This window comes from Hemitrygon akajei, unplaced genomic scaffold (genome assembly GCF_048418815.1).
Source record: "Hemitrygon akajei unplaced genomic scaffold, sHemAka1.3 Scf000105, whole genome shotgun sequence".
Classification (NCBI taxonomy): domain Eukaryota; kingdom Metazoa; phylum Chordata; class Chondrichthyes; order Myliobatiformes; family Dasyatidae; genus Hemitrygon; species Hemitrygon akajei.
In genome coordinates this window covers 239270-264381 of record NW_027331991.1, presented here as the reverse complement: position 1 = coordinate 264381, position 25112 = coordinate 239270, and the positions used below count along the sequence as shown (strand labels likewise).

Here is a 25112-nt window from a genome sequence, read left to right as displayed (position 1 = left end):
AACTGCTCTTCATTGCATTTCCACCCTCCTACCTTGTTGAAAGGGATTTCAGTGAAGTGAACCACATACTCACAAAATCTCACATAAATGATAAGGATATTGTTACATGTGGGAACTTTTGCTGTCACAAAATGAACCAGATATTTCATCTCGTCCTCAACTCAGGATTCACATTGGTATGGAAGCTGCTATACAGCATACAGGTACGGTGAAAACTTGACTTAATTGGAAATAAAATTTAAAATCAGAATAAGTTTGCTCATGCTAGCATATGGTAGACATGTGTTTACACTCTGGGAGAGCCAGAAAGTATATTGTGCTTAAGAGGGTCATTGGCAAGTATGATGCTGCTTCGGGGGTGTTGGGCTGAAAAATGTTTGAGAAACAATTGTCTACACCAATCGCATCAACAGATTGATTTCCCATTATCCATGAAAACAAGTTCACTTCACTCTGCATTCAATTTATTAAGTATCACTATCTGGTAGTCAATCACAGTTCACCTGTTCATTTCTTTGGAGAAGGAAGGTGATACTTATTTACCCTTTAGGAGTTTAACTGACAGCTCCTTATTTTGGGAATTATGATCTTCCTTCTACCAACAATGTTAACATAGGATAGTACAGCACATTACAGGCCCTTTGGCCCACAATGTTGTGTTAACCCTCAACCCCTACCTCCCATATAGACCCCCACCTTAAATTCCTCCATAGACCTGTCTAGTAGTCTCTTAAACTTCACTAGTGCATCTGCCTCTGCCACTGACTCAGGCAGTGCATTCCATGCACCAACCACTCTCTGAGTGAAAAACCTTCCTCTTATATCCCCCGTGAACTTCCCTTCCCTTAACTTAAAGTCATGTTCTCTTGTACTGAGCAGTGGCGCCCTGGGGAAAAGGCGCTGGGTGTCCACTCCGTCTATTCCTCTTAATATCTTGTACACCTCTATCATGTCTCCTCTCATCCTCCTTCATTCCAAAGAGTAAAGCCCTAGCTCCCTTAATCTCTAATCATAATGCACACTCTGTAAAACAGGCAGCATCCTGGTAAATCTCCTCTGTACCATTTCCAATGCTTCCACATCCCTCCTATAGTGAGGCAACCAGAACTGGACACAATACTCCAAGTGTGGCCTAACCAGAGTTTTATAGAGCTGCATCATTACATCTCATGTCTTAAAATCTATCCCACGACTTATGAAAGCTAACACCCCATAAGCTTTCTTAACTAAACTATCTACCTGTGAGGCAACTTTCAGGGATCTGTGGACATGTACCCACAGATCCCTCTGCTCCTCCACACTACCAAGTATCTTGCCATTTACTTTGTACTCTGCCTTGGAGTTTGTCCTTCCAAAGTGTACCACCTCGCACTTCTCCAGGTTGAACTCCCATCTGCCACTTCTCAGCCCACTTCTGCATCCTATCACTGTCTCTCTGCAATTTTCGGCAATCCTCTACACTATCTACAACACTACCAACTTTTGTGTTGTCTGAAAACTTGTCAACCCACCCTTCAACCCACACATCCAGGTCATTAGTATAAATCACGAAAAGTAGATGTCCCAAAACAGATCCTTGTGGGACACCACAAGTCACAACCCTCCAATCTGAATGTACTCCCTCCACCACGACCCTCTGCCTTCTGCAGGCAAGCCAATTCTGAATAAGCCTACCGTGTGGAACCTTGTCAACTGCCTTACTAAAATCCATGTAGATCACATCCACTGTACTACCCTCATCTATATGCCTGGTCACCTCCTCAAGGAACTCTATCAGGCTTGTTAGACACGATCTGCCCTTCACAAAGCCAAGCTGACTGTCCCTGATCAGAGCATGATTCTCTAAATGTCCATAGATTCTATCTCTAAGAATCTTTTCCAACAGCTTTCCCACCACAGACGTAAAGCTCATTGGTCTATAATTACCCAGACTATCCCTTCTACCTTTTTTGAACAAGGGGACAACAGTCGCCTCCCTCCAATCCTCCGGTACCATTCCCGTGGACAATTCCATTGATCACATTCTAGTGTTTGCCAATATTTGACTCTCTTGGTCAAAAATAGATAGAGCCTTATAACATTTCCCTCAAGCTAAGTTGGCAATAGCTTCCAAATTCTTTGCGATTTTCGATCTCAGTTTTTTAGGAACCATTAGATCTATAACTTATAGAGTTTATACGAGTATTTAATGACATATTACACACTAATTGTCTCAGTCTTAATGGTGAATTTATTCCATTTCTTTTCATGTTCTGCTTCCTTTCTATGCGTACAGAGCCCTGGATAGCCAGAGTATCTTCCAGATATGATCATATACTCAGTCTTAAGATGTGGAGAGGTCATCAAAAATTGAATGACTGATCCGACCATAGGTTACAGTTATATAAATGCTGTGAGGATCTGTACAACCTGGGCTACAGTATCTTGATTTAAATGGAAAATATCAAAAAGCAAGATGGGCAGGCTAACATTCAGGAAAAGCATGTTTACTTTCATAACTCCATTAGTAAGCCAAGAGATGCAATGGAGATACTTAGTACAAGGCTATCAGGATAGCTCAAAGAATAAGATCACCATCATTGTTCAATTTGTATTATCAGGCTAATGATGTATTTGTACTGGGAGGTGGCTACTGTAGGACAAGTATAGTGAATTAAGGAAGCTTTTCAAGTTCTTTTAAGTTTATTGTCATTCAGCTGTACACATGTATACCACCATATGAAAAAAAAATTTCATCCGGACCAAAGTGAATGAGTAAAGTAATGACCTGTTCTAATGGATTGTGTCTGATGTGGAGCAAGCGGAATATTAGCAGTTAATAGAGATGGTTAATAGAATATAACCTAGAACATTACAGCGAAAGAACAGGTCCTTCAACCCACAAAATTTTACTGAAGTAGTCAAGTTAGTAATCAAATTTCCAACTTCACAAATTCTTCCTTCTATCCAATGTCTGCATCCTTCCATTTCCTATATGTTCATGTCTTTCTAAAAGGCCCTTGAATGCCACAATCATATTTCCCTCCAGAAACACCACAGTGTCTTTGTAAAGTAGTTTCACTTCCATCTCCTTTAATACTTTCAAAGGTGGTTGTTCAAGACATGTTGCACAACTGTCCTTTGCAAAATGTACAGGCAGAAAATAATTGAGTGACCACTAGGAAAGGGAAGAGAGTAGACAGAGTCATTTGTTTGGAAACAACTATAGTAATTTGGATACTGTTGGAGGGCGGACCTTGTAGGAGAAGGTATAATACTTTTTTAAAAGTTTATTTATTTATTTATTTGATGTGGGCGTCAGCAGCTAAACCAGCAATTATTGCCCATCCTAGTTGCTCTCAAGAAGGTGGTAATGAGCTGCCTTCTTGAACCACTGCAGTCCCTGAGGTGTAGGTACACCCACAATGATGTTAGGGAGAGTTTCTATGATTTTGACGCTGGCATTGACAGAACAGTGATATGTTTTCAAGTCAGGATGGTGAGTGACTTGCAGGGTGATTTCCAAGTGGTGGTGTTCCCAGGTATCTGCCATTCTCGTCCTTCTAGATGGTAGTTGTCGTGGGTCTGGAAGATGCTGCCTTAGGAAATTTGTTGTTTTTGCAGTGCATGTTGTAGACAATGCACACTGCTGCAAATGTTCATCGATGGAGATAGTCATTGCCTGACACTGGCGTGGCTCGAATGTTACTTGCCACTTGTCAGCTCAAGCCTGAATATTGTCCAGGTCCTGTTGCATTTTGCTATGAACTGCTTCACTATCTGAGGAGTCACGAATGGTGCAGAACATTATGCAGTCATCTGCGAAAATCCCCACTTCTGACCTTATGATGGAAGGAAGGTCGTTGATGAAACTGCTAAAGATGTTTGGCCCTCGGACACTTACCTGAGGAACTCCTGCAGTGACGTCGTGAGTTTGAGATGATTGACCTTCAACCACCATAACCATCTTCCTTTGTCAGGTCTGATTCCAACCAGTGGAGGGTTTTCCCACTAATTCCCCTTGACTCCATTTTAGCTTGGGCACCTTGATGCTATACTCGGTCAAATGCTGTCTTGATGTCGAGGGCTATCACCCTCATCTCACCTCTGGTATTTAGCTCTTTATTGCATGCTTGAGCTGAATGGCTTTGATGGAACTTAGACTGGGCAGGTTATTGCTGGGTAGGTGCTGTTGATCACCCCTCCAGCAATTCCAGAGGTGTGTCCCCTGCCTTAGATGAGTGTGGAGTTTATCAGGCTTTCTGGGGTGTCCTGGAGAGGACTACAGCCTTGCCCTAGGGGAGAGCCGAGGCACAAGGGAAAAGGCCCTCTCATGGCAGACAGCTTTCGTGATCCTACTGCCCAAGAAGGTAGATCTCTGCCTGCTAAAGAACTTGGCGTCTGGAATCTCTCTTGTGCGCGGACTACAAGATCTTTGCCCAAGCAGTGACCAGATGTCTTGGCGGTATTGAGACAGGTGATCCAATTATAATGGACATTTACAAAATGAAGAAGATAAGAACATCTGTTAATCATAAGTTGGAACAATTTGATTCATACTGGGAAATACGGTTTAACTACATAACACCTCATAGGCCTGATTTTATCCACACAAATCAATTAATACATTGTAAAAAAAAATGATCACTCCCTACTTGTACATAGTTTTCACCTTTTGCTTGTTCTTTCTTTCCTCTCTTTTCTATAAGTGTATACATCAGATAAATATTATGTGGAGATTTTTGGCAAATATGACTATATGATATATATGTACACTATCTGAAATGCATCTAATGGAAATATTGTTGATGAACTTCAATAAAAAATAAATTACAAAAAAAGGCAGTTGATCCATCCTGACCAATCTTACACAGTCCTGCACCAGTATAACTCAAGACAATGTCTATCTAGTCCAGGGCCTGATCCACCTGCACTTGGAAACTGGGTCCCAGGCAGTTTTTTTTTTTCTTTTTTTGTTCTTGACCTAGAGAAGGCGTTTGACTGGGTAGACCACATTTTCCCAGTTGATGCTCTACAAGCATTTGGGCTCAGACAACACTTTGTATCCCGAGTTCGGCTCCTATACTGTGCTGCAGAATGACTTTTTCTGTTGTTTCATGTAGTCTAGTGTAATTTTGTGTTGTTTCAGGTAGTCTAGTGTAGTTTTGTGTTGTGTCATGTAGCACCATGGTCCTGGAGGAACATTGTTTCATTTTTACTATGTAATGTACCAGAAGTTATGGTTGAAATGACAATAAAAGCGACTTGACTTGTTAAGATCAAATGATTATTGACAGCGACCATTCCCTTCAGAAGAGTATGTCAAGGGTGCCCCATGTCCATGTAGTTGAATGAGATCTGTATAGAACCATTGTTGTGACTCCTTCGGCATGGAGGTTATCCTCTCAGCCTATGCTGAAGAGGAGTTCCTGATGGTGACAGATCCCAGTAACCTGTGGAGGATGCATGAGTGCCAGGAAGTTTTCTCAGCAGTGTCTTCCGCCAGGATGAACTAGGCAAAATATTCAGGGCTTTTAGTGGGTCAGTGGCAGGTGGACACCCTGCCAGAGGAGATGACACTTTGAGTGGAACACCAGGTATCTCTTCCATTTGGGAGTCTACCTGAGTCCTTCTGAGGAAACCTGCACGGCGTTCTGGCAGGACCTGGAGACCAAAGACATGGCCCAGCTGGGGAGAGAAACAGAAGCCATTCTTGAATAACTGAGTGTGTGTCTTCAGCCTTCTGTATTTCCTACCTAATGGTAACTGTGCGGAACGGGCATGCCCTGGCTACTGGAGATCCTTAATAATGGACGCTGCCTTTCTGAGACATCACTCTTTGAAGATGGCCTGGGTACTTTGTATGCTGGTACCCAAGGTGGAGTTGAATAAATTTACAACATTTGAGCATCTTTCACCCCTGTGCAGTAGCTGTCCCCACCCCAGATACTAGACAGTGATGCAACCTGTCAGAATGCTCTCCATGGTACAACTACAGCGGTTTTTGTGTGCATTTGTTGACATACCAAATCTTTTCAAACTGCTAAGGAAGTATAGTCACTGTCTTGCCTTCTTTACGATTGTTTTGATATGTTGAATCAAGGTTAGGTCCTCAGAGATCTTGACACCAAGGAACTTGAAACTGCTCACTTGCTCCACTTCTGATCCCTCTGTGAGGATTGGTTATGTGTCCCTTAATCTTACCCTTCCTGGTCCACAATCAGCTCTTTCGTCTCACTGACATTGAGTGCCAGGTTGTTGTTGTGACAACACTCTACTAGCTGGCATGTCTCGCTTCTGTAAGCAACCTCTTGTCTGTCTGAGTTTCTACCAACAATGGTTGTATCATAAACAAATTCATAGAAGATATTAGAGCTATACCTATCCACACAGTCATGGGAATAGAGAGAGTAGAGCAGTGGGCTAAGCACACACCCCTGAGGTGCGCCAGTGTTGATCGACAGCGAGGAAGAGATGTAGTCACTAATCTGCACAGATTGTGCTCTGCTGGTTAAGGAAGTCGAGGAACCAATTGCAGAGAGAGATACAGAGGCCCAAGTTCTGTAACTTCTCAGTCAGGATTGTGGGAATGATGGTGTTAAATGCTGCACTCTAGTCGATGAATAGCTTCCGGTACTACACGCATACAAGCATAGGTACTTGTATTGTCCAGGTGGTCTAAGGCTGTGTGAAGAGCCATTGAGATTGCATCTGCCGTTGACCTGTTGTGGCAATAGGTAGACTGCAATGGGTCAGGTCCTTGCTGAGGTAGGAGTTCAATCTAGTCATGACCAACCTCTCAAAGCATTTCATTACTGTAGATGTGAGTGCTACCGGGCGATAGTCATTAAGGCAGTTCACATTATTCTTCTTAGGCACTGATATAATTGTAGCCTTTTTGAAGCAAGTAGGAAATACGGCCTATAGCAGTGACAGGTTGAGAGGTCTCAGTAGATAGCCTACTTTGTAGTTTATGTGAGTGTGTGCTGGGGTGATGGGTGACCACAAAAGTTAATGGAGGAAAGAGAATGAATTGTATTTTTGACAGGGGAATATATCAGCAGCAGTCAGAGTTAAAATTACTATAGGATCATTCAGTAAGACTCTATGGATGGAGCTGACAAATGAGGAAGGGATGATTACATTGTTGGGACTGTGCAATCATTTGAAGAGCAAGCATGCTTGGAGATTGTGCAGAGACGATGTGAGAGTAATAGTGTTGTCATAGTAGCTGTTTCTTTAACTGTTCGAACACAGGGAGTGTCATGCTGTTAATTGGTTAAATATATTCAAGAAAACTTCCTGCATAAATTCATAAAGAGATGAGACAATGTTCATCTTGTCCTTAGCTAATAGAGTGGGGCTAGTGATTGAAGTGACGGTGTGGGAACAGTAACTGTAGTGCTGTTAGTTTTAAAATATTAATACAAAGGTACGGAAGTGGTGCACACGTTTAAGCTCTAAATAAGAACAATGTGAATTTGTAGGTATAAGACAAGATCTGGCAAGGGTTGATTGGAGTAGATTGTATGATGGCAAAGAGACATCAGGCAAGCCGAAAGCTTTTAAATGCAAGATGCTCATGGTCTGCCTGTGCCTATGAGAGTGAAGAGAAGACTGGTCAAGGTAGTGGGACATGAAAACCCAGTGCAGGAAAAATGAGGCAGCATGGGTCAAGTAGAGGCAAGTGGGATCACGTGACGTGTATAAGGACTCAGACACATAGTTAAGTAGAAAATCAGGAGGGAAATGAAGGAGCACGAGATAATTTTGGAAGAGAACTTGAATGAAAATCTAAGTGATTTTATTTACATTAGGAGAAAATACTCAGGCCAAAAACTGCAAATGCAAAGGTTTGGATGGGACATCTTCATTGGCAAGAACTAATTGTGTCAAAGGGGTTCTTTTATGTAGTCTACCACTGAGACTCTTAACATTGTGGTAATTTCTTCTCTATTCCTATAAAAGATGTTCAACAGAAACACAAGGAGACTCTGCGGGTACAAACAGAAAAACTGAGAGTGAACACGATCCTAATGAGGGAGAAGGTGAAGGTTTTCCAGCTGGTTGATCGATACGCTGAGCTCACGGTCATTTCTACTGTTAGAGATCGGAGACTGGTGGAACATGAGCTGCTGGCAAGAGGCAGAGACCATGAAGAGTGGAGAGAGGAACATCTACGAAAGGTGCTGGAGAAAATTCGGGCTGATCAGTTGTTCCAGAGCAGCTTTTCCCGGAGTAACTCCAAATCTGGGAGTTCTGCAGCAGTGGCCGGAGTCCCGGGGATCGGGAAAACAACAATGGTACAAAAGATTGTTTATGACTGGGCCACAGGGAAGATATACCAACAATTCCAGTTCGTGTTCAGTTTCAAATTCCGGGATTTAAACAGCATTAATTGTAGAATAAACCTTAAGGAACTGATTCTCGATCAGTATCCTTACTTTGGGAATTTATTGGGAGAGGTCTGGAAGAACCCAGAGGTGCTGCTGTTTATATTCGATGGTTTGGATGAATTCAAACACAGAATTGACTTTGCTGGCATTCAGAGAGACACAGACCCTCAGTCTACATGCACAGATCCTGAATTCAAGTGCAAGGTGTCTGACATTGTGTGCAGTTTAATCCAGCACAAGCTGCTCCCAGGGTGTTCAGTGCTGGTGACCACCCGTCCCACTGCATTAGATGTATTGGAAAAGGCAGAGATCAGTGTCTGGGCTGAAATCCTGGGATTTGTTGGTGAGGAACGGAAGGAATATTTTATCAGACATTTTGAAGATCAGACGGTGGCAGCAGCTGTTTTCAAACATGTGAAGGAGAACGAGATCCTGTACACCATGAGCTACAACCCCTCCTACTGCTGGATCCTCGCTCTGGCACTGGGCCCCTTCTTCACACAAAGAGTCAGGGACCCACAGCGAGTTCCCAAGACCATCACCCAACTGTATTCCTACTATATTTACAACATCCTGAAAAACCATGGCCGTGAGATTGAGAGCCCCCGAGATGCGTTGCTGAAGCTTGGTGAGATGGCCTTTACAGGAGTGTCTGAGAAGAAGATTGTTTTTAGAGATGGAGATTTGATCAAGTACAATTTGCAGCCTTCCCAGTTCCTGTCCGGATTCCTGATGCAGCTTTTGGAGAGAGATGATTCTTCCCGGGGCGTGGTGTACACATTCCCACACCTCACTATCCAAGAATTTGTAGCTGCACTCGCACAATTCCTGACTCCAGATCCTGGGGATATCCTGAAACTCCTCACCAAAGCCCACAGCATGACAGATGGGAGATTTGAGGTATTTCTCCGTTTTATTGCTGGTCTTTCTTCATCTGGGTCAGCTCGAGCCATGGAGGGGTTCCTGGGTCCATTTCTTCGTCAGACAACCTGTCAAGTGATTGACTGGGTGAAAGATACTGTTGAATATCAGCTTGGAAATTCTGGGAGTGAAGATGGTAAAAGGAGACTCCTGAACATATTGCACTACCTGTTTGAGTCTCAGAATAGTGGACTGGCTAGGGCCACACTTGGATCTGTGAAGACTCTTTCATTGAGTGGATTACGACTGACTCCAATTGACTGTGCAGTCCTGTCTCATATTATCGTCCTTTGTGATACAATAAAACACCTTGATCTTCGGAGCTGCTACCTTCAGCTTGAAGAGATCCAACGGCTGGGACCAGGGCTACACAAATGCGAAGTCTTGGGGTAATTATGAATTTACTTCAAAATTATGAAATCTGTGACACATTTGCAGATCGTTTCAGATCATGTTCTGTTTAGCATTAGGTTCACTGAGAAGAAACATAGCAGCATCCTAAGGAATGAGGCATGGACCCTTAGATCTTTACATAGAAAGAAGCTATCTTTTTGTCTTTTTATATCCAAAATGCCTTTAATTATCCCCATCATCTCTAATCCCATTTCAGATATGGTAGAAAGCTGAAAAACAGGATCTCATGGGTAGTAACCGCTAGACCACAGCCTGTGATACACACCAGTGAGCGTAAGAATAGGTTGATTAAGCAGATGAATGTGTGTATCATTGGAGTATGTGATGCAGAAGATATGCCCTGTACAGAAAGAACAAGTTAAACCTGAATGTGAAGGGGACCATTAACATTGCAACAATTTACTTCTGAGATATGTCAGAGGCTGGAGCACTAAGTATACAGGCAGATGGAAGTTCTAGAGGACTGTGAGGAAAGATAGCCTGTTGATAGGGCAATATTGCAGTCAGGAGACAGGTTGAATATATCTGATTTAATGCAAAATGTATCAAGAACAAAGGTGATGAACTTGTGAATATTGGTCAGTACACAGAATTACGGAGACTTGGCTGTCACAGGAGCAGGAATGGCTTCTGGATCTTCTGTTTGAAAAGTGACAGAGTGAAATAAGGTGGAAGAGTGTAATTAGTAATCACAATTACAGCTGCAGAGAGGGAGGACGTCCTGGAGAAATTATCTACTGAGTCAGTGTAGCTGCAATTTAGAAATAGGAAGGGAGGAATCACTCAATTTGGAATGCAGCAGCAAAAGTAATTCACAAGCAAAACTATACAATTGCCACTTGCTGTAGGCACCTGCTTGCCTTCAGACTGTAATACTTGCATGTCATGCCCACAGATCCAATGATTGCTCTGTCAACCATTTATTAACAATTAGCAAACATGCAGTTAAACTTTATTGACCATTACCTCAGTCATTCTAAGCTGCAAACTGCCACAAAATAAGCAAGGATATGCCTTTACATTTACCACAACCCCACACATGTGATTAGTTACCATAATAAATTCACAATGCAAAAATAAAATGCTGGTAGAGAACAGATGCATGACTCCCACATTCCAGCCCTCTAATCATCATACTGTATTAATAACAATTGCAAGCTATCAAGACACAGGAGACAAGAAGTATAACCATATAACCTATAACAATTACAGCACAGAAATAGACCATCATGGCCCTTCTAGTCTGTGCCGAACGCTTACTCTCACCTAGTCCCACCGACCTGCACTCAGCCCATAACCTTCCATTCCTTTCCTGTCCTTATGCCTATCCATTTTTTTAAATGACAAAATCTCTACCTCTACCACTTCTACTGGAGGCTCGTTCCACACAGCTACCACTCTGTGACTAAAGAAGTTCCCCATCGTGTTACCCTAAACTTTTGCCCCCTAACTCTTCAACACCTGTCCTCTTGTTTGAATCTCCCCTACTCTCAATGGAAAAAAAACTATCTACATCAGCTCTATCTATCCCCCTCATAATCTTAGATACCTCTATCAAGTCCCCCCCAATCTCCTGCGCTCCAAAGAATAAAGACCTAACTTGTTCAACCTTTCCCTATATCTTAGGTGCTGAAACCCAGGTAACATTCTAGTATATCTCCTCTGTACTCTCTCTATTTTGTTGACATCTTTCTTATAATTCGGTGACCAGAACTGTACACAATACTCCAAATTTCGCCTCACCAATACCTTGTACAATTTTAACACTACATCCCAACTCCTGTACTCAATGCTCTGATTTATAAAGGCCAGCATACCAAAGCCTTTTTTCACTACCCTATCCACATGAGATTCCACCTTCAGGGAAACATGCACCATTATTCCTAGATCACTCTGTTCTACTGCATTCCTCAATGCCCTGCCATTTACCATGTATGTCCTATTTTGACTAGTCCTACCAAAATGTAGCACCTCACATTTAATATCAGATGGAGTTTACTATCAGCATTAAGCTCCATCTGCCATCTTTCAGCCTACTCTTCTTGCTGGCCTAAATCTCTCTGCAAGCTTTGAAAACCTACTTCATTATCCACAACGCCACCTACCTTAGTATCATCTGCATACTTACTAATCCAATTTACCACCCCATCATCCAGATCATTATTGTATAGGACAAACAACATTGGACCCAGTAGAGACCCCTGAGGCACACCACTAGTCACCGGCCTCCAACCTGACAAACAGTTATCCACCACTACTCTCTGGCATCTCCCATCCAGTCACTGTTGAATCCATTTTACTACTTCAATATTAATACCTAAAGATTGAACCTTATTAACTAACCTTCCATGCAAAACCTTGTCAAAGGCCTTATTGTAATCCATATAGACAACATCCATTTCTTTACCCCTGTCAACCTTCCTAGTAACCTCTTCAAAAAAATCAGTAAGATTTGTCAAACATGACCTTCCATACACAAATCCATGTTGACTGTTCCGAATCAGACCCTGTCTATCCAGATAATTATATACACCATCTCTAAGAATACTTTTGATTAATTTACCCACTACTGACATCAAACTTACAGGCCTATAATAGCTAGGTTTACTCTTAGAACCCTTTTTAAACAATGGAACAACATGAGCAATATGCCAATCCTCTGGCACAATCCCCGTCTCTAATGACATTTGAAACATTTCTTTCAGAGCCCCTGCTATTTCTACACTAACTTCCCTCAAGGTTCTAGGGAATATCCTGTTAAGGATCCGGAAATGTATCCACATTTATATTCTTTAAAAGCACCAGGACTTCCTCTTCTTTAATCATCATAGTTTCCATAACTACCCTACTTGTTTCCTTTACCTTACACAATTTAATCTCCTTCTCCTTGGTGAATACCAAAGAAAAGAAATTGTTCAAAATCTCCCCCATCTCTTTTGGCTTCACACATAGCTGTCCACTCTAATTCTCTAAGGGACTAATTTTATCCCTCACTATTATCTTTAATATAACTGTAGAAATCCTTTGGATTAATTTTCACCTTAATTTCCAAAGCAACCTCATATCTTCTTTTAGCTTTTCTAATTTCTTTCTTAAGATTCTTCTTACATTCTTGATATTCCTCGAGCACTTCGTTTACTCCATGCTGCCTATATTTGTTGAAGATCTCCGTCTTTTTCCAAATCAAGTTTCCAATATCCCTTGAAAACCATGGCTCTCTCAAACTTTTAAACTTTCCTTTCAACCTAACAGGAACATGAAGATTCTGTACCCTCAAAATTTCACCTTTAAATGACCTCCATTTCTCTATTACATCCTTCCCATAAAACAATTTGTCCTAATCCACTGCTTCTAAATCCTTTCGCATCTCCTCAAAGTTAGCCTTTCTACAATCAAAAATCTCAACCCTGGGTCCAGTCCTATCCTTCTCCATAATTACATTGAATCCCCGACACATACCTCCATGCCCTGACCTATCTCATTCTCTAACAGGAGATCTAACACTGCCCCTTCTCTAGTTGGTACCTCTATGTATTGGTGCAAAAAACTATCCTGCACACATTTTACAAACTCCAAACCATCCAGCCCTTTTACAGAATGAGCTTCCCAGTTTATGTGTGTAAAATTAAAATCTCCCACAATCACAACCGTGTGCTTACTACAAATATCTCCTATCTCCCTACAAATTTGCTTCTCCGATTCTCACTCCCCATTAGGCGGTCTATAATATATCCTTATAAGTGTTAGTACACCTTTCCCATTCCTCAATTCCACCCAAATGGTCTCCCTAGACGAGCCGTCTAATCTATCCTGCCAAAGGACGGCTGTAATATTTTCTCTGACAAGCAATTCAACACCTCCCCTCCTGCCCCTCTGATTTTATCACACCTGAAGCAACGATATTTAGTTGCCAATCACACCTCTCCTGCAAGCATGTTTCACTAATAGCTGCAACATCATATTCACAGGTATCAATCCATGCTATAAGCTCATCCACCTATAAATCTCAGCATTTATACAAACGTCCTCTTGGCAAGCAGTCTATCATGTCTAGGACAATTCCAAAGTTATTGAGCCAGTCAGCCACATTAAGACTGCCTGGGTTTTGGAAGCAAGTGCCAGTGCTTGGTTTGTACAGCTGAGGTCCAATTGGCGCTGCGAGAAATCACCGTCGACGACATCAAATTGTTTTATGTGGTAGCGTCGCCCAGTAATTCCATGGCTACGGGAGTGGTGAACCCACTAGAATACCCACCTGAACATGGAAATACTGATCGCAAAATGCTCACCTTTTGCAGACTTTTGGACATTCAGAATCTGTCCACCATAGAATTGCTCTACTTGCCCGGCCTCAGAGATTCAAAGCCTTCGGAGCTTGTGCACCACATTCTGTCTCCTTGTTTTATTTTTAAAGAACTCTTCATGCAGCAAACACCTGATCAACTTTGCCTAGCCCGCACTAATCCACCTGTGAAAATCTCCAATTCCTCAAAAAGTCAAACCCTTATACGACCTTTTTTAGTCATTAGCAAACATATAATTAAGGATTATTTACAGTTAGCTCAGCGGTCATCAGAAGATATGACCTGCACCAGTCCCTTCAAACTGCCACTAAATAAGCAAGAATAAAGTTCAAAGTAAAATTTGTTATGCATGTAACCACATAGAACACTGAGGTTCTATTTTCTGCAGGCATCCACAGAAAATCTATAGAAGAGTACTCTAAACAGGATCAATGAACAACAAACTGCAAATGCAAATAAAGATAAATAACAAAATAATTACGAGCATGAAATAACTAGATAAAGTTCTTAAATTGAGACTGCCGGCTGTAGAAACGCTAGAAATATAATGAGTGTAGTTATTCCTTTCTGGTCAAGATCCTGATATTTGAATATTAAGCTTTTTCCCTCTGCTTTTACAATCCCTCCCCCACACATGTGACTAGTTAGTGTCATAAGTATAATGACGTGAATAAATCCTACATCAAGTATTCCATGAATATTTCTTAATTGGGGCAGATTTTGAGAATGTGCACCAATAACAGGAATTTTGTCATGGGTGATTTAAATTTCCCCTGTATTGTTCGGCACCTCCTTAGTACAAAACACTTAGATGGGGCAGAACTTAAGTGTGTCCAAGAAAGATTCCTGTTACAGATTCTCAGCAGGCCAATTTGAGAACAGGCCATTCTGGAGCTTGTGCCAGGCAAAGAATCTGTTCATGTGTCAGATCTCCCGATCAGTGAGTATTTTGCAGATGGTGTTTACAATTTTCTGAACTGTAGTGTAGTCTTGGAGAGGTCTTAGAGCAGATAATTGGCAAAGTATTTAATTGGGAAAGTGGGAATTATGAAGCTATGAGTCAGGAACTTGAGAGTATGAAATGAGAATAAATTTATTCTGGGAAATTCACATGAAAATGTGAAGGTTGTTTAGAGAACACTTACAGTTGACAACAGATGTGGAATATTTTGTCAAGAAGAAGAAAGGTTTGTGAAGCATTACCAAAATGAGCTCTAGAAAAGTACGAGGTAGTCACTAAGAAGCTTACAACTGGATTTAGGAGAGCCAGAAGCGGGCACAGGAAGACATTGACATGTAGAATTAACTAAAACCAGAAGGTATTCTACACGTATATGAAGTAAAACAGGATTACTAGAGAAGGAACAAAAGAGGGAGCATGTGCCTAGAGTTGGATGAGGTAGGGAGGTCCTTAATAAGTGAATGTTTTGCTTCAGTATTGAGTAGTGAGAGGGACCTCAATGTTTGTGAGGACAGCATATGGCAGACTGATATTCTAGAACATGGAAATTTTAAGAATATATGCAGGGACCTTGGCAAAACAGTGGGGCAGAGAAATCCTCAGGGCTGAATGGGATATATCTCAGGTTACGATGGGAAATGAGGGTCGAGTTCCCTTTGTTCACATTGGCCACAGATGTGGTACCAAATGATTAGATGGTACAAATTCTATTCCTTTGTTCAATAAAGTGTGTAGGAAAATCCTGGGAATTATAGATCAGTGAGTTTTAGTTCAGTTGTGGGCAAGTTATTTGAGAAGATTCTTAGAGACAGAATTTGTGACCAGGTGGAAAGTACAGCCTGATTAGTGGTAGTTAATATAGCTTTGGGATGGTAAGTCTAAGTCTCATGAACTGGATTTAATTACTTGAGGACATGACAAATCAGACTGATGAAGGTAGAACAGTGGATAGAATGTATGGCATTTGATAAAGCTCTCTATGTGTAGCTAATTCAGAAATTCAAGAGGCCTGGAATCCAGGAAAATAGGATGTGTAGATTCAGAATTGGCATGTCAATAGAAGGCAAATGGAGGTTGTAAATGGAATGTATTCTGCCTGGATGTCAGTAACCTGTGGTGTTCATCAGGAATCTATTCTGGGAACTTTCTCTGTGTGATTCCTATACGGTGGCGTGCAAAAGTATGGGGACCCCAGGTCAAATTTTCTGTTACTGTGAATAGCTCAGCAAGTAAAAGATGACCTGATTTCCAAAAGGCATAAAGTTAAAGGTGACACATTCTTTTAATATTTTCAGCAAGATTACCTTTTTTATTTCCATCTTTTACAGTTTCAAAATAACAAGAAAGGAAAAGGGCCCGAAGCAAAAGTTTGGGCACCCTGCATGTTCAGTACTTAGTAACACCCCCTTTGGCAGATATCACAGCTTGTAAACTCTTTCTACAGCCAGCTAAGAGACTTTCAATTCTTGTTGGGGAATTTTCACCCATTCTTCATTGCAAAGGTCTTCTAGTTCTGTGAGATTCTTGGGCTGCCTTGCATGCACTGCTCTTTTGAGTTTGATGCACAGATCTTCGATTATGTTTAGGTTGGGGGACTGTGAGGGCCATGGCAAAACCTTCAACTTGTGCCTCTTGAGGTAATCCGTTGTAGATTTTGACATGTGTTTAGGATCATTATCCTGTTGTAGAAGCCATCCTCTTTTCATCTTCAGCTTTTTTTTTTACAGACCATGTGATGTTTGATTCAAGAATTTTCTGGTATTTCATTGAATTCATTCTTTGCTGTACCAGTGAAATATTCCCCGTGCCACTGGTTGCAACACAAGCCCAAAACATGATCAATCCAATCCCATGCTTAACAGTTGGAGATGTGTTCTTTTCATGAAATTTTGCACCTTTTTTTCTTCAAACATACCTTTGCTTCTTGCGGCCAAAAAGTTCTATTTTAACTTCATCAGTCTACAGGACTTGTTTCCAAAATGCATCAGGCTTGTTTAGATGTTCCTTTGCAAACTTCTCTTGCTGAGGATGCAGGAAAGGTTTTCTTCTGATGACTCTTCCATGAAGGTCATATTTGTGCAGGTATCGCTGTACAGTAGAACAGTGCACAACCACTCCAGAGTCTGCTAAATCTTCCTGAAGGTCTTTAGCAGTCAAACGGGGGTTTTCATTTGCCTTTCTAACAATCCTACAAGCAGTTCTTTTGAAGTTTTTCTTTGTCTTCCAGACCTCAGTTTGTCCTCCCATTCCTATTAACTGCCAATTCTTAATTACATTACGAACTGAGGAAATGGCTACCTGAAAACGCTTTGCTATTTTTTATAGCCTTCTCCTGCTTTGTGGGCATAATTTATTTTAATTTTCAGAGAGCTAGGCAGGTGCTTAGATGAGCCCATGATGGTGATTGTTGGGACAAGATTTGAGGAGTCAGGGTATTTATAAAGCTTTGAAATTTGCATCACCTGGCCTTTCACTTCAATGACAGTGAACAAGCCATAGCCCTAACAAGCTAATTAAGGTCTGAAACTTTGGTAAAAGTTACCTGAGAGCTCAAATCTCTTAGGGTGCCCAAACTTTTGCATGGTGCTCCTTTCCTTTTTTTCACTCTACAATTGTACAAAACAAAAATAATACACTAACCTTGCTTAAAATGTTGAAAAAATGTTTCATCTTTAACTTTATGACTTTTGGAGATCAGTTCATCTTCTACTCACGTAACGATTCACAGTAACAAAATTTTTGACCAGGGGTGCCCAAACTGTTGCATGCCACTGCATATGACTTGCATGTGGAAAGGAAGAGTGGCTTAGTAAGTTTGCAGGTGACACCAAGCTGGGTGGTGTTGTGGACGATGTAGAAGTTTGCTAAGGGTTATGACAGGATGCTGATGAGATGCGGAGCTGGGCTGAAAATTAGCAGATGGAGTTGAACCCCAAAATGTATAAAGTTGACTTTGAACAATAGATTGTGCCTCCAGTCTTCTGAACTTTTCCCAGTGGCTAATGAAGATGCAAAAGTCTCCACATTGGCCTTCACAATTTCTTCCATGGCTACCCATGACATCTGGGATGCACTTGACAGACCCTTGAGGTTAACCTACCTAAATCTGCTTCACTGCTGCAGGTTGTTCCAAGACCGGACTATTTATCACCCACATTTTCTTGGCATCCATGGTGTACTCCTCAGTGAGGACCAAAGAGAAGTAGACATTAAACATTTCAGCCATCTCTTGTAGTTCCACAAATAGATGGCTTTAAGGGGACCTAGATGCTCCGTGGTCACTCTTTTACCACTTATATGATTGAAGAACTTCCTTTGATTATCTTTAGCTCTGTCTGTTAAATCGATCTCATGACCTCTTTTTGCCTTTGTGCTTTCCCTAATAAGCTTGGCTTTAAATTTTATATTCTTTACTAGTTGGGAGATTCATTCATACCCAGCTATGTAAAGGGAATCTACACTTCCTTCTTTCTCCCAATCAGAGCATCCATATCTCCCATCTGCCAGGATTCCCTGAACTTGATATCTCTACTCCTCACCCTAAAAAGCACATTTTACACACAAACCATTGATTCTAAATAGACCTCAGCTAGATCTTGCCTTTTTCAGAACTTCAGAACTTCAACCTGTCCAGAAGTAGGGCAAATAAATTGTGTCCTTTAATTTTGTAGAATCAATGTTGTAACAGTAGTTAATGTTGTTTTAGATATTTAATGTAATGCACTGTGTAAACATAATATAACCACATAACCATATAACAATTACAGCACGGAATCAGGCCATCTCAGCCCTTCTAGTCCATGCCGAACGCTTACTCTCACCTAGTCCCACCGGCCTGTACTCAGCCCATAACCCACCATTTCTTTCCTGTCCATATACCTGTCTAATTTTACTTTAAATGGCAATACAGAACCTGCCTCTACCACTTCTACTGGAAGCTCGTTCCACACAGCTACCAAACTCTGAGTAAAGAAATTCCCCCTCGTGTTACCCTAAACTTTTGCCCCCTAAGTTGACATGATTCAACTCATGTGCTCTTGTTTGAATCTCCCCTACTCTCAATGGAAAAAGCCTATCCACGTCAACTCTATCTATCTCCCTCATAATTTTACATACCTCTATGAAGTCCCCCCTCAACCTTCTACGCTCCAAAGAATAAAGACCTAACTTGTTCAACCCTTCTCTGTAACTTAGGTGCTGAAACCCAGGTAATATTCTAGTAAATTTTCTCTGTACTCTCTATTTCTCTGTTTTGTTGACAACTTTCCTATAATTTGGTGACCAGAACTGTACACAATACTCCAAATTAGGCCTTAACAATGCCTTGTACAGTTTTACCATTACATCCCAACTCCTATATTCAATGCTCTGATTTATAAAGGCCAGCATACCAAAAGCTTTCTTCACCAACCTATCCAAATGAGATTCCACTTTCAGGGAACTATGCACCATTATTCCTAGATCACACTGTTCTACTGCATTCTTCAATGCCCTATCACTTACCATGTATGTCCTATTTTAATTATTCCTACCAAAATGTAGCACTTCACACTTATCAGCATTAAACTCCATCTGCCATCTTTCAGCCTAATCTTCTAACTGATCTAAATCTCTCTGCAAGCCTTGAAAACCTACTTCATTATCCACTACACCACCTATCTTAGTATCATCTTGAATACTTACTAATCCAATTTACCACCCCATCATCCAGATCATTAACATATATGAAAAACAACATTGGACCCAGTACAGTTCCCTGAGGCACGCCACTAGTCACCGGCCTCCAAGCTGACAAACTGTTATCCACCACTACTCTCTGGCATCTCCCATCCAGCCACTGTTGAATCCATTTTGCTACTTCAATATTAATACCTAATGATTGAACCTTCCTATCAAACCTTCCATGTGGAACCTTGCCAAAGGCTTATGGTAGTCCAAAGAGACAACATCCACTGCTTTACCCTCGTCAACTTTCCTAGTAACCTCGTCAAAAAATTCAATAAAATTTGTCAAACATGACCTTCCATGCACAAATCAATGTTGACTGTTCCTAATCAGACCCTGTCTATCCAGATAATTAGATATACCATCTCTAAGAATACTTTCAATTAATTTAGCCACTACTAATGTCAAACTTACAGGCCTATAATTGCTGGGTTTATTCTTAGAACCCTTTTTAAACAATGGAACAACATGAGCAATACGCCAATCCTCCGGCACCATCCCTTTTCCAATGACATTTGAAATATTTCTGTCAGAGCCCCTGTTATTTCTACACTAACTTCCCTCAAGGTCTTAGGGAATATCTGGAGATTTATCCATTTTTATATTCCTTATAAGCACCTGTACTTCCTCCTCTTTAATCGTCATAGCTTCCATAACTTCCCTACTTGTTTTCCTTACCTTACACAATTCAATAGCCTTCTCCTTAGTGAATACTGAAGAAAAGATATTGTTCAAAATCTCCCCCATTGCTTTTGGCTCCACACAAAGCTGTCCACTCTGATTCTCTAAGGGACCAATTTTTATCCCTCACTATCGTTTTGCTATTAATATAACTGTAGAAACCCTTCCGATTTTTTTTCTCATTTCTTGCCAAAGCAACCATATCTTTTAGCTTTTTTAATTTCCTGTTTAAGATTCATTTTATGTTCTTTATATTCCTCGAGCACCTCATTTACTCCATGCTGCCTATACTTATTGTACATCTCGCTCTTTTTCTGAACCAAGTTTCCAATAACCCTTGAAAATCATGGCTCTCTCAAACTTTTAACCTTTCCTTTCAACTTAACAAGAACATAAAGATTCTGTACCCTCAAAATTTCATCTTTAAATGATCTCCATTTCTCTATTACATCCTTCCCATAAAACAAATTGTCTAAATCCAGTCCTTCTAAATCCCTTCGCATCTCCTCAAAGATAGCCTTTCTCTAAACAAAAATCTCAACCTTGTGTCCAGTCCTATCCTTTTCCATAATTTTATTGAAGCTAATGCTATTGTGATCAATGAACCCAAAGTGCTCCCCAACACATACCTCTGTCACCTGACCTATTTCATTCCTTAACAGGAGATGCAACACTGCCCCTTCTCTAGTTGGTACCTCTATGTATTGCTGCAAAAAACTATCCTGCACACATTTTACAAGCTCAAAACCATACATCCCTTTTACAGTATTGGCTTCCTGGTCTATGTGTGGAAAATTAAAATCTCCCACAATCACAACCCTGTGCTTACTTCAAATATCTGCTATCTCCTTACAAATTGGCACCTCCAATTCTCGCTTCTCATTACTGTAGGTGGTCTATAATGCACCCCTATAAATGTTACTACACCTTTCCCATTTCTCAATTCTACCGAAATAGTCTCCCTAGACCAGCCCTCTAATCTATCCTGCCAGAGCACTGCTGTAATATTTTCTCTGACAAGCAATGCAACACCTCCCCCTCTTGTCCATCTGATTCTATCACACATGAAGCAACGAAATCCAGGAATATTTAGTTGCCAATCTCATTCCATGTTTCACTAATAGCTACAATATCATATTTCCAGTTATCAATCCATGCTCTAAGCTCATCCACCTTTCTTACAATGTTCCTGGCATTAAAAGAATGCATTTAAGAAGTTCTCCACCTCTTCATCTCCGTTTATCTCTAGTAAACTTTGCTATCTTCTTTTTCTTCCTTCTCCCATACATCTGTTCCTAGACTCTGGTACCACCCCCCCCCCCCCCAGTATCTAGTTTAAATGCACTGGAGCCTCTGTAGCAAACCTACCTGCAAGAACATTTGTCCCCCTCCAGTTCTGATGTAAACTGTCCCATTGGAGCAGGTCCCACCTTCCCTGGAAAACTGCCCAATTATCTATAAATCTGAAGCCCTGCCTCCTGCACCATGTCTTCAGCCACATGTTGATCTGCACTGTCTTACTATTTCTAAACCCACCTGTAGGTGGGCGGGTTTATAGCAGGGTAAATAGCAGGATAGCTCTCTCATAAAACTGTCCCACTCCAATAACAATCAGTATTTGTGGAGAATCAGAAATGTGATGGTGGGAATTTGAGATTTAGGATGACGGCAGTAATCTTTAAGGATTAGGACTAGATAAGAAGTATTTAAATGGGCAGCCCAAACAGTGCTTCATCAAGTAAAAAATGAACAGGGACTACGACAAAATGATTAATTTTCTGAAGTCTTTGCTGTGTTCCCTGATATTTATGAACTTGGGAAAATGTATTGAATGCAGGATTTGATTGTTTTGTATCTCATGGTGCTTACATGTAGACTATGGAATAATGAACTTGGAGATTCTGGAGTGAAACTGGTGGCAGCGGCTCTGAGGAACCCAGAATGCAAAATTCAGAAACTACGGTTAGTGCAAAACAAAGAAAGTTTATTTATAATTAAGATAAGTTGGGCAATAAACTTGAATATGATTAGTAATTATCTTGCAAATATACAGGAGGTATTCTTTACTATATTATGGCTCTGTTTTATCACTGTCTGATCTCTAGGCTGAATTATAATGGTCTCACAGCTTCCTGTGCCAAGGATTTTGCCTCAGCTCTCACAGTAAACCATTCCCTGGTAGTTCTGGACCTGGGTGGCAATGAGCTAGGAGATGCAGGAGTAAAACCATTGTTCGAGTGTCTGTCAAAACCCGAGTGCAAGATAGAGGAACTGTGGTGAGTAGCAAACTGACAAACTGCAGACTGCTTTGCTTTCCCTGTAAAGGCCGAATAAAATGTTCAATATTGTGTTCTGATGGCTCCAGTTCCCATCGCTCTTCAGAAGAATAAGTGTCTTGAAGGCTAACAACTCAATGCATGCACCATGAAGTGAGTGCAAGGTTTATCATATAAATGCGAGAAATTTGAAAGTGTATGTTTTTCTGGTGTTAGGTGATGAGAAGTCATATTATCAGTTCTGTGTTCATGAATTTGGAACGTTGTTGTGCATATCAGTGAAGATACTATGATTCCATCTATTGAGCGAATATTTATATGAATAGTTTTTATTATCTTGGATTATGTTATTAATGATGCTTTTTACTGAAGACAGATTGCATTTGCAATGTTCATACCTTATGTTTGTTGTTTCCCCCCCCCCCCCCAATTCCTAGTCTGTGGGCTCTAAATCTAACAGATTCTTGCACCAAAGATCTCTCCTCCGCTCTCGCTACAAACAACTCGCTTACGGGACTGGACCTAGGTTCTAATAAACTGAGTGATTCAGGAGTGAAGCAGCTGTCAGTGATTTTGGGAAAGCCGGACTGTAAATTACAGACCCTAGGGTATGTAACAGACTGAATGTGATTTTGCATACAGTGAGACATGCTAAATATTGGGGGCAGATTATCCAATTGCATCTGTTGTCATTTTGGTATGTTTCCTTCTCAGTTTTTCAAATTAATTATGTTAGTGCTTCAAAAAATTTAGCATAAAGTTTGAGTTCGCAAGCATTTTCATTCAGCATACATTAGATGGACACCAAGATGCTCATATTGTCACTTAGGGTCAGTATATTGCACCCTGGTCAGACCTCACTTGGGCGCAGTTCCGGTCGCCTCACTACAGGGAAGATGTGGAAACCATAGAAAGGGTGCAGAGGAGATTTACAAGGATGTTGCCTGGATTGGGGAGCATGCCTTATGAGAATAGGTTGAGTGAACTCGGCCTTTTCTTCTTGGAGCAACGAAGGATGAGAGGTGACCTGATAAAGGTGTATAAGGTGATGAGAGGCATTGATAGTGTGGATAGTCAGAGGCTTTTTCCCAGGGCTGAAATGGTTGCCACAGGAGGGCACAGATTTAAGGTGCTGTGGAGTAGATACAGAGGAGATGTCAGTTGTAAGTTTTTTACGCAGAGAGTGGTGAGTGCATGGAATGGGCCGCCGGCCCATTTTTATTTTAATTTTAATTTCTAAGGTAGGGATATGTTCGGCACAACCTTGTGGGCTGTAGGGCCTGTATTGTGTTGTAGCTTTTCTATGTTTCCATGTTCTCACTACTGCCAAAGGGTCTACTGCATCATTGTTGCCATTGTGATTAGCGTACTGTTTGCAGTCCCTGATTCTTGTTTTCTGTTTCTTGCTCCTTAAAGGCTGTTCAAAAATGGTCTCTCAGATTCCAGTGCTGAGGATCTTGCCTCTGTTCTCAAGACAAATAACTCACTGAAGGAGTTGGACCTCGGATCAAACTCCTTCACAGACCAATCTGTTCCCGCTCTCCGCCGCCTTATATTGACAGTTCCAACTCTGAAGCGGATACAGTGAGTAGCTGCATGAATGTTTAATGCTATATTATATCAAAGGATCATGCTCTTTCTGGTGATATTTGTGTATAAGCATTGTTTAAGTATCAATATCAGTTCTCTATTATTAAGCCCTGAGGAAGAGTTCTGGAACGTTGACTGTTTATTCATTTCTGTAGATGTTGCCTGACCAGCTGAGTTGCTCCAGCATTTGTGCCTATATTTCGCCCTGTTGTGCAGTCTGTTTATTCCCACTTTATCTTTCCATCTGTTCTAGGCTAAAATGGAATCGGTTCAGTTCGGATGGAGAGAATCAGCTGGAGGTGTTGCAGGGAGTCAGACCCGAGCTGAGTGTTACCGTGTGAAAGATTCATTGTAGGAAACTCACTATTACTAGTTACCAAAGTATCCCCACTAAATTTATGTCCTCACCTATAATCAGCTATACTATGTATCTTTTATTATCTCCAGCCAGGAAATGTTTATAGTATATTCAAAACCGGTATAATGGGACACAGAATGCTGCATGTGGTTTGGAGTGATGCAAAGAAAATCCTTTGCCTCAATATTGATGATGATGAAATCGGATTAGAGATTTTTATTTATTGCTCTCTACTCAGTAGTCAACCCACCAGTAGTACAGAGGGATCAGCACTGGACCTCAAGGCGGATGTCCCGAGCTTGAATCGGGCTGGTTCCTTGCATGCTTTCCATCTGTGCTGTGTTGTGTGGCGAGCTAGCAACTGAAAAGGTAATAATGCTGCCCGAGGATCCACAAGGTGTGATAAGGAACAATATCATTGAGTAATGTCACAATGCCTCCATTTTTGATCCTAGATTAATCTGCATAATTTTTACCAATCTGCAACACTGTCTAGGCTTCAAATTT

At 41.1% G+C, this 25112-nt stretch overlaps 1 protein-coding gene across 1 annotated transcript in view; it reads left to right on the top strand.

Moving 5' to 3' along the window:
• Positions 1-25112, top strand: part of LOC140723239 (NACHT, LRR and PYD domains-containing protein 12-like) — a 177275-nt gene that overhangs the window by 91073 nt on the left and 61090 nt on the right. Inside the window, exons 9-13 of the mRNA XM_073037838.1 lie at positions 7948-9685; positions 22257-22343; positions 22487-22657; positions 23095-23265; positions 24074-24163. Of these exons, the coding sequence (XP_072893939.1) occupies positions 7948-9685; positions 22257-22343; positions 22487-22657; positions 23095-23265; positions 24074-24163 (2257 nt within the window). The remainder of the gene's footprint in view (positions 1-7947; positions 9686-22256; positions 22344-22486; positions 22658-23094; positions 23266-24073; positions 24164-25112) is intronic.